Source organism: Sapajus apella, unplaced genomic scaffold, assembly GCF_009761245.1.
Source record: "Sapajus apella isolate SASKATOON/1434 unplaced genomic scaffold, GSC_monkey_1.0 scaffold46, whole genome shotgun sequence".
Classification (NCBI taxonomy): Eukaryota; Metazoa; Chordata; class Mammalia; order Primates; family Cebidae; genus Sapajus; species Sapajus apella.
The window spans coordinates 5,525,202-5,534,856 of NW_022436986.1; the positions used below are offsets into that span (position 1 = coordinate 5,525,202).

A 9,655-nucleotide genomic window follows, 5' to 3' on the forward strand; every position below is an offset into this window, starting at 1 on the left:
CACGGTGGCTCATGCCTGTAAGGCGGGAGGATGACTTGAGGTCAGGAATTCAAGACCAGCCTGACCAACATGGAGAAATCCCATCTCTACTAAAAATACAAAATTAGCTGAGTGTGGTGGTGCATGCCTGTAATCCCAGCTACTCGGGAGAATGAGGCAGGAGAATCGCTTGACCCCAGGAAGTAGAGGTTGCGTTGAGCTGAGATCACACCATTGCACTCCAGCCTGGGCAACAAGAGTGAAACTCTGTCTCAAAAAAAAAAAAAAAAAAAAAAAAGAGGTTTATTTTTCTCATATAATAAGAAATAAGCATTATAGAGCTGGTGGAGCTGTTCAGGAAATTTATCAAAAACTTAGATTCTCTCCAGGTTTTCTCTCTATAGTCCTCAGTTTTGGCTATCACCCTTATGTTTACAAAATGGCTGCTGTACCTCCAAGCATTGCAACCATGTTCCAGGCAGAGAGAATATGATTAAGTCTCTTTCTTTTTTTAACTGGGAAATATGTACAGGCTCCACCTTGTGGAAAGTAGACTTCTGTTTCCATTTCACTGGCCAGAACTCTGTCACATGGCAATACCTAGGTACAAGGAGCCTGGGAAATTCATATACATATTTCTCTAGGTGAACTGCTTTCCCAGAGAAAATCAGGACTCCATTATAAAGCAAATGTAGGAATGGGTATACTTTAGATGACTAGCAGTTTCTGCTCTCTATTTTGGCAAAAACATCTTACATAAGAGAATAATCCAAAAGGAAAAGCAAACGATGTCCTTGGCATAAAGATTAAGAGACAACATTACATAGGGTACAAGGCACTGGAGTGAGACTCCTAGTACTAGCTCTGCAGCTGACTTGCTGGGGAACTGATCTAAGTTTCTCCCTCTTTAAATCAAAACATTGGAGTAAATAACAGGGAAGCCTTTTAAACAACAAGTAAGTCTGTAAAGACTGAAAGGAGTTAACACTTATGATAGATTCGTTATGTGCAACAGCTCATTTAGACCTCATAACAATATCTCCCTTTACCCTGGGGATGCTAAATCTCAGAGTGATCAAATAGTGTTCACAGACCCACATCTACTGAGAGGCAGAGCCAGAATTTCAAGTAGGGTCTGCAGGCCTCCAAAGCCAGAGGCTTCTTTCCACTGCCCATCCAACCTTTCTCAAAAGGCAAATAAGGTCATGCATTTTTATTTACTGAATTTTAAGTAAACCAGTCTTTTGAAGCGGGCCTAATGCCACCTGCAGCAGAATTACCTATGATGTCTATTACAAATGCAGATTCCTGAACCTTCTCCAGAAGAACTGAAGCAGACTTGCTAGGGCCCAGTGAGACCCAAGAATCTGCATTATTAAAAGCTCTCCAGGTAATTTGGAGAGACTTTACAATTTGGGAACCATGATTTTAAACTAATAATTTAGTGTTCCATTCTAGTGTGGTTTATTTATGGATCTGTGGTTCATGGAAATTTCCTCCTAGTATCAGGATGATAAAATTTAAAAACCGGTCTGTTTTTCCTCCTGTTGAATCCACTCAATTCCATGGAAAATGTTAAGGAACTGGAGGTGTGACTAACACTGATTAATCTAGGCTCTGTACGTCAAGGGCACAGACCAACATGAACACACATGCTGATTAGAATCATACGGAGCTGGAAGGGGATGGGCAAAGAAATTGCATTAACTAAATATTTACTATGTTCCAGACACTGTACCAGACACATTACATCATCTAAGGAGCCCAAGACAAGTGATTCAATCCTTTTCATTTATAACCAGGGTAGGTACTATTATTATTTACATTTTAGAGATGAGGAAGCTAAAGACCAAAGAAAAACAGTCACTTTCTGAGATCTTTCATTCATTCATGCAATAAAAATCTCATTAGCTCTTATCTTATGCAAGACATTGCAAATAGAGCAGTAAAAAGGCAATCTAGAGACCTCAGGTGGCACAAAGCCCACCAAGTCTCCATTGAAGAAACTGGAACTGAGAGGGCGAATTGGGACTGAAGCCTGCCAGAAACCGTCTCTCTGGAATCCTTCAGTCTGATCAAGAGGGGAGTTCGCTGCTGAGGCTGCTAGTGCTGGGGTCTAGAGCAAGTTGCACGCCTCTGAGCCTGCTGGAGACTCAGAAAGGTTAGCTGACTTGCCCAAGTAAGTGTCCCAGACAGGAGGGAGAAAGCGCGCAGGTCTCAGATCCCAGCTCCAATATCCACGCCCTTTCCCTTTTCATCTCCAGGAAGGAAACCTTCACAGGTGGGGAAAATGCTCACCCAGTGACTCTGAAGTAGTGCACTAGTTGACATTAGAGGCTGGTTCTGATTCTTGCTATTAAGGTTTATTTAATTCCAAGCTCAAATGACACAGAAAATAAAACTTTCTCCTTAAAAGGTTCTGCGGGAAAATATTCTCTGTTCTACGTAACAGCCTCCTTGGCTGTGTTTGTGTCTGAAGAAAGGACTAGTCTGACAGGAAGAATTACAAATCTGGAGCTCATTTTGGCGTCGTGGAGGAAAGGTGGGTGGAGCGTCTCGCAGTAAATTAGGAATTCGGAATGGAAACGTAGAGTTTATTTGGGTTTTTAGTGACACCTCAGGATTATTATACAGGAGTGTCAGACACAGCTCAAAGTAATGACTGCTCCCCCTCCACCCCGCGGGAGCTGGGTGCTAAGAAGGGGGAACTCCTCCTTTGAGGGGTTGGGGTGGGGAACCCCCCTTTCCAACCTGGATCAGGAAGGGGGCTGAGGGGAGAGCGGCTTGGATCCCCATCCTGTGTCTGTTCCGGAGTGAGGCAGGAGGCTATTTAGAGGTGTGTTTGGGGGTCACGATCAGGGTCTGAGGCTGGGATCTGAGGACTTCCTAGGTTTAGAATTGGGTGGGGGAGCTAGGTTCGGGATGACCGCTGCGAGCAGGAAACAGAAGGCTTGAGTCGCCTGTGAAGGGCACCGAGGAAGGATCTTCGGCGGAATGCTGAAGTTGATGCGTGGACTTGGAGAGGGGAAGTTGAAGTGCACGCAGGGGCCTGGCGCTGCAGCGGATCTGAGTGGCCTGTGCTGGGACTGCCGGTGCGGGGCAGTGAATGGGGTCAGCGTGGGGCTGAGGCAGTACGAGATCTTCCGTGTCTAGAGGAGGTTAGAAGAAAAGAGAGTCGAGCGGCCACAGCCTTTTTCCGAAAGCGATTCACACAGACACACCCATCGCTCTACCCGGCCCTCCGGGGCTAGCGGCTCGGCGGCGCTCGGTCTGGCAGATCCCGCCCCCACACGGCCTCGCGGAGCCGGGAGCAGCTCTGGCCGGGCAGGGGGCTGGCAGCCCGGCCCCCGGGGAGCGTGGGGCGTGGCCAGAGGCCGGGGCGCGCGGCCGCGGATTGGCTGCCCCGTGGGCCCGCGGGCGGGGCTCCCGACTGGGTCCCGCTCGGCCGCTCGCGGCGGCGGGGAGGCGGGGCCGGCGGGAGCCCGGCAGCCAATGGACGCACGTCCCCCGAGCAGTTACAAAGGGCCGGAGCGGGGCCGCCGCGGCGGCGGGGGAGGTGGGGCGAGGCGAGGTTTGCTGGGGTGAGGCGGCGGCCGGGCCGGGCCGGGCCACAGGCGGTGGCGGCGGGACCATGGAGGCGGCGGCCGCTGCTCCGCGTCCCCGACTGCTCCTCCTTGTGCTGGCGGCGGCAGCGGCGGCGGCGGCGCTGCTGCTCCCGGGGGCGACGGGTGAGCGGCAGCGCGGCGCGGCGGGCGGGAGGGCGACTGCGGGGCGCGCGGGCCGGGCCCGGCCTCCGGCTCGCTACTGCTCTTTCTCAAACATGGCGCGGGGCCGGGGGCGCAGGTGGCAGCGCCGGGGCCAGGGCCGGGCTCTCGTGGACCCGCGCGGCTCGGCGGCCGCCGGGAGAACGGCAAGCGGGGAGCGGAGGCGGGGCAGGGGCGTGTGTCCGGGCAAGGGTGAACGTGCCGGGCAGCCCGAGGCCGTCCGGCTCGGGACTCCCCCGGGGAGGTGGAGTCGGGCGGAGGTCCGAGGGCCGGGGCTGCCCTGTGGGGTGTGAGTGGGCTACGGCCAGGGGCGGAGGATGGGAGACGGGCGGTGACTGGCAGAGCGGTCGCTGCCCGCCGCCGCCCCCCAGGTAACTGCGTGGTCTTGGGGTCCCGGGCGGGTTTTGGGATTGGGGGGAAGGCGGCTCCCGGGCGGGGTGTGAGCTCCGAGCCGTGAGGGCTTCCCAGGGTGGGAGTCGGGGTCAACATGCGGTGAGACCCCCGGGTCTGCAGGCTGCCCTGACTCCCGCCCGGCCCGACCCTGCTGGAAGGGGCTGCTCCTTCAGCCAGGGGGGCTTTGTGTGAGAAGAAGGAAGCGTGGAGATGCGCGGAATATTCCTTCTTTCGTGCGTCTGAGGAGTGTTGAAGTGAGTCCAGTAACCGGAAGGCTACGGATTGTTTTCGTAGTGGAAACTTGAACGTTTGCTCACTCTGCAGGGTTTGGAAATTTGGGGAATGACTGTGAATTGATTAAACGCTTTTATTTCCTAGAAGGAACATCACTTGCGGTGTTCCTTTTCTTGAGTGACAGTTAATAGTTTGAATCATACATCTATCTGGTAGCTGGTTTTCAAGGAAGAATGTTCACTGGGTTTTTCAAAGTATTAAATCAGGTCGGGGTAGGTGGTTGGCATCCACAAAGGGATGAGTGGAAAACTTTGTTAGCAGCTGAATTAAGACAGTAGAAACTAAAATCGGAGCCTCAGTCTTAGCAACTAAAATGCTATGAAATTACATTTCTGTTTCTGAAACTGTACAAAAAATGTTGAAAATTCTTTTAAAAATCAAGACTGAAGATGATTATAATTAGTCCTAATAGCTTCCGTCTATATATTATGCATTACTATGATGTAAATGCATAAAGTACACTATTGCATACGTACATTATTTAATCACCACAACTAAACTCTCAGGACTTGTGGCATTTGCCCCACTTTACAGATTTGAAAAGTGGGGTGCAGACCCCTGGATCTGTTTAAGTACGCAGTAACTAAGTGCTAAAGCTAGAATTTTCACTCAGATCTCAGTTTCCAAAACCTGTACATCATATTATGTACACAAACACACACACACACACACACACACAAACATATGCATCATACTACCTGGCATAGCCCATTTTTCTTCTTCAGTCGCAATTGGTCTTTATTATTCACTTTTAGATTCTGTCCTCATGATATGAATATCAGATAGGCTTCATTCTGACTCTTAGCACATTCCTGAGTCCCTTCACGTGGGCCTGCGTTAGAGGAAACAATGGATTTTTGACATTGGCCTAGGGAGGAAGGCAAGATAACTATGTGGACAGATTGGGAGAATCAATATAGTTAGGCGTGAAGCATAGGTAACATTTCCACACCACTATTAACTTGAATAATGTAGTGCACTCCTTTTCACCAAAAGTAGCACAGGAAGTGTTCATGTATTCAAGTAACAGTAGTGGACTTAGTTGGATATACAGCACATTGCTCAGCCCATGTCCTGGGGGAGTTTAGTCTCTATGGCATGTACACAGTTCAGAGCTGTCCAGGTGCGTATTACTCTAAGCCCAGACTGCCTCAGCTTCTCTACCATTCTTATTGGCTATGATGATGTCTCAGGCCACCCTTAAAAGACATTCTGAAAAAGGTCAAATGCTTTTTTTCTCTCTATAATTTGGCTTCTCTTGTAAAGATTGCAGTTTCTTATTTTTTGAGTATGTTTTATTGTTCTTTGCCCAACTTCTTTCTCCAGCATAGATTTCTCTAGGAAAATTGATTCCTTGTCGCTAGTACACAGTTTAGTACCACTGTGTCTATATGAATATCCCTTGTGAGAATGCTGTTTGCTTCCTTTCTGCCATTTCATAACATTTTTTCTTTGAAAAGATGCTCTAAATCCAACTCTTGTTTCTATTAATGCCTCTTGAATGTCTCCTCCTTTCTTGGTATGCAGCCTTCAGCTTAATCCTGCCTGTTATCCTCCAAATCTAGTTGCTTTCCCATGTTTCTCTCTTCTAAGCTTTTCTGTGGGCTACTGCCAAACTAATCTTCCTCAGCCATCCCCATAAAGGTTTATATGATTTCCCATTTGTCTTTGGCACTTAGAGAAACACTTCAGCAGCTTATGATTGGGGCCATCTCTGAGTATCCTACCAGGGACCTCACTTCTCATTACCGCAGACCTTCAAGCAATTTCTGTTTCTCACTGACTCCTAACTGTTCAGCCTTTTCACTACACATTTAATTTTGCCCCTTTTTTGGGAGTGTAAGAAGTTCTCAGTCCTGACTTCCTGTGCTGGTTTAGTTCTTGAATTCTTTGTCTTCCAGAACTCGGCAGCACTTACAGTTTGTATTGTCCGTTTCTACTGTCCGCACTGCTACTTAACTACACTTGAATATGTTATAGATACCTAGAGGACGAGATTCATGCCGTTTCTTTCCTTTCTGGCCTCAGAACTTAGCACTGTGTTTTATATTCTATTCCGTGTAGATGCTTGTTGATTTCTATTTGAGCATTCCTTTAGTATGTATACTGTTTTATCTAAGTCCAGTTTATGCAATATTAACTTGTAATTCCGTATAAATAATCAGGAAATGTTGTATGGTATGGTGAAGGAAATTGGTTATTAGTCCCACCTTCACCACCAGTTATGCAGAAAATAGGGGCAATACCTACTTTTGCCTAATTCATGAGATTGTGAAGATCACATGAGAAAGTGGTGTTTGAGTTTGAGGTTGCTATTCTGTATTGTTACTAATGAGCAGGACTGATGTTCAACAAGCAGTTCCCACTGGGCCATGTGTGTTTTGGGTAAACATCCTTTCTGGTTGGTTGGTACCCTTGTAGTGCCAGTTGTTAAATATTTTTAATGTCATCCCTGTAGGGAGGCATTAGTATTCAAAAAGGGAGATGATTAGTGTAGGCTGGAGTGATTAGGGGAGGCTTCCTGGACAGTTTAGGACTTAAACTGACTTTGAAGGGTGGGTACAATTCAGAGGGGGATTTGATGAGTGTGAAAGTTCTCTAAAAGTGTGTCCCCAACTGTACTGGGGCCCACTCCAAGGAGGAAACAAAGCTTTTACTGACTGGCGAGTTACTCTTCAAAGTTAGGTTCCTTATTCTTTACTGTGGGATTTGGATGTATTAACCTCTATCATTTTTTCCCCAACCCTAAAGGCTATAGTACATGGCTGGAAACAAAGCATAAAAGTAATCAAAGTAGAGTAAGTGAAAGAGAATAACATTATAGGATGCCCACTAGGGCTAGGCATTCAACTGGTGAAAGTCCTAAGTATATTGTCACTTAAATTTATAGATGAAAAAACTACTCAGATTAGGTGAATTTCTTGGGGTGACACAGGGGCAGAACAGAGACAAGAACTTTGATTTTCTGATTCCAAATCTTGTGCCCTCCCTATATGCTGCTTTAAAATGTGAAGGACTTGGAGGTGGGCGTGGGACGGGGTTAATGAAGTGACTTACCTAAGTGAAATAGGCCTTGCACTTCACACAATTTATGAAAAGTGAATTCTAAAGGTGGAAGGGAGGGGGAATGATTAAAGGCTAAAAGTCCTCAAGGGAAAGGTCAGGATTCTTTTTTTTTAATTGCCAGTAAAAGGACCTGGTATAATACTTATTGACTGAGAAACATAAGCCTATAGTAGTTTGGAAGATGGTCTTGGGTAAGTACTGTTAATTGAATTGGGTGTAATTAAAAGGCCTTGGTTTAGATGATCTGCTTTGTTGTTGAAATTAAGTGAGGAATTCACATGATAAAAATGATCAAGAGGAAGATAAATCTTGTTCTTTATCTTTCAGCAGAGGTCTTCCCCACAAGGACTGCTCATGTGGGGAAAACCCCTGTTGAAAGGTTCTAGGCCTTAGTTGAACAGTTACAGGGACTCAACACCATTCTTATAGTGTCATTTTATTGCATCAAATATGTTCATGTGTAATGAATTGAGTTTTGAAACTGCTGTTATCCTGTGGATGGCCCTTTTGATGTGAAAATATGTCTCTTCAAACTACAGAGCCCCTTGCAAATGTTGACAAACCTTTTGCCTTTTGCTCTTCTTCCTTGGTCATGGCTTACATAACAGAGTTCTGAACAGATGGACTGTGGTTTGATATCATGTGATTGGGTCACATCTTTGCTTCCTGCTTCTGGAATTGAGGGCAGATGCTGGCATGTTTCTCAGGGATTTTTTAATGCTTTGTCCCGTAGAACTAAGCTGAGGAAATTTTTGGAGTCTTCTCAAAATCTATGGTCTGTTTTGACCCAGCCTAACTCCAATACTTAGGATAATATTTAATGCCATTCTTAACTGAATTTTCTGAACGTCAAATCCAGGCAGTCTCCATAAACATTAAAATTGTTTGCTGCTCTGAATTAGATCCAATTTTAGGTGTTTTGTTTGCTTTCCAGGTAGGTTTCTTGTGGCTACTGTTCTTCATCGTGAAGAAGATTGGTAGACTTGTAATTATTCACCTCAGACATCACTTTGTTAAATACTGGTGGACTAAGTCCATTTGGTTTTATGGTCCAAATTTTATAGATCAGATCAAGCCTTTTCTAAAGCTGCTCCCTCAAAGAATGATTCCTAATCTGACTTAAAAAAAATTATGACTTGCAGAGAGTATACACACAGGTTGATTCAAAATTTCTTGAAGGATTACAAGAATGTGCTAGGCATTCTAACTGTCTTGTCTCATTTAATTATTCTCTCTCTCTTTTTCCTTTGACCATGGCTAGCACACCATCATTTAATTCTCATAACCAACCTTGAATGGTAGTTGTATAGTGGTACCAAAACTTTTTATTTATTTGCTGGTTAATTTCCAAACTCTTCAGTCTATTTGTTCCTAGATACAGATGACCAGAGCTCAGAGGGTAACTGTAGGTTTTGATAACTTTGGCTCTACCGCAAGATTCTTTTCAACTCTCTTAAACATTATCCAAAGGTGTTAGTAGTTTGTTTTTCATCCTCTAATCATAAATATGTATATGAAAGGAAGACACTGCTTTGAATGGCACAGATGTAGACTAACAGTAGTTCAACCACTGAGACTCAAATGATTTTGTATTACCATAAACCCCAACTGCCTGGGTAGGCAGAATTGACAGAATTTTGCTCAGATTGGAACCTAGTTAGTATCTATGAAAGAAGACCCTCTTTGTTTCCACTTTATAAACCAGGAAACTGAAGTTATGCTGTTAATGAAAGGTAAAGCCTGCATTTGAACACTCTAGAGCCTGCATTTGAGCACTCTAGGGTCTGTGCTCTTTTCCTGTACACATGCTCATCTACTTATGATGGGGCCACGTATGTCCATGCTGCTCTCATATAGAGTAAATACATTGTTAGAGCCACTTCAGCAGAAAAGTTTTCTTTTCCTTTTTTGCAAACCATGAGAATTTGCTTCAGATTTCTTGATTATGCTTTTAGTCTTTCTTTGCAATTGCAGGCTATTCAGATACTGACAATCTTTCTTTGACATTGTATATTTGGATAATTCGAATCTCCCTGACGAGTCCAGTGGTAGTTGATCACTTACTATTTGTATTGATTATACATATATTCACAGCAAATTCTTTGCTTCTGTAAGTAACATAAACACAGAACTGAAAATAACTGAAAATCTGTATTGGA

The 9,655-nt window shown here is 45.4% G+C and overlaps 1 protein-coding gene across 3 annotated transcripts in view; it reads left to right on the forward strand.

Annotated features, from left to right (window-relative positions):
• Positions 1-2,458: 2,458 nt before the first annotated feature.
• Positions 2,459-9,655, forward strand: part of TGFBR1 (transforming growth factor beta receptor 1) — a 51,138-nt gene continuing 43,941 nt past the window's right edge. For 2 of the 3 annotated variants that reach the window (XM_032240176.1, XM_032240177.1), the window contains exon 1: positions 3,505-3,707. In XM_032240176.1, coding sequence (XP_032096067.1) covers positions 3,611-3,707 — 97 coding nt within the window. In that variant the 5' untranslated portion in view covers positions 3,505-3,610. Of the gene's footprint in view, positions 2,522-3,504; positions 3,708-9,655 lie in introns of those variants that run through there. The other variant, XM_032240180.1, reaches the window with a different exon arrangement.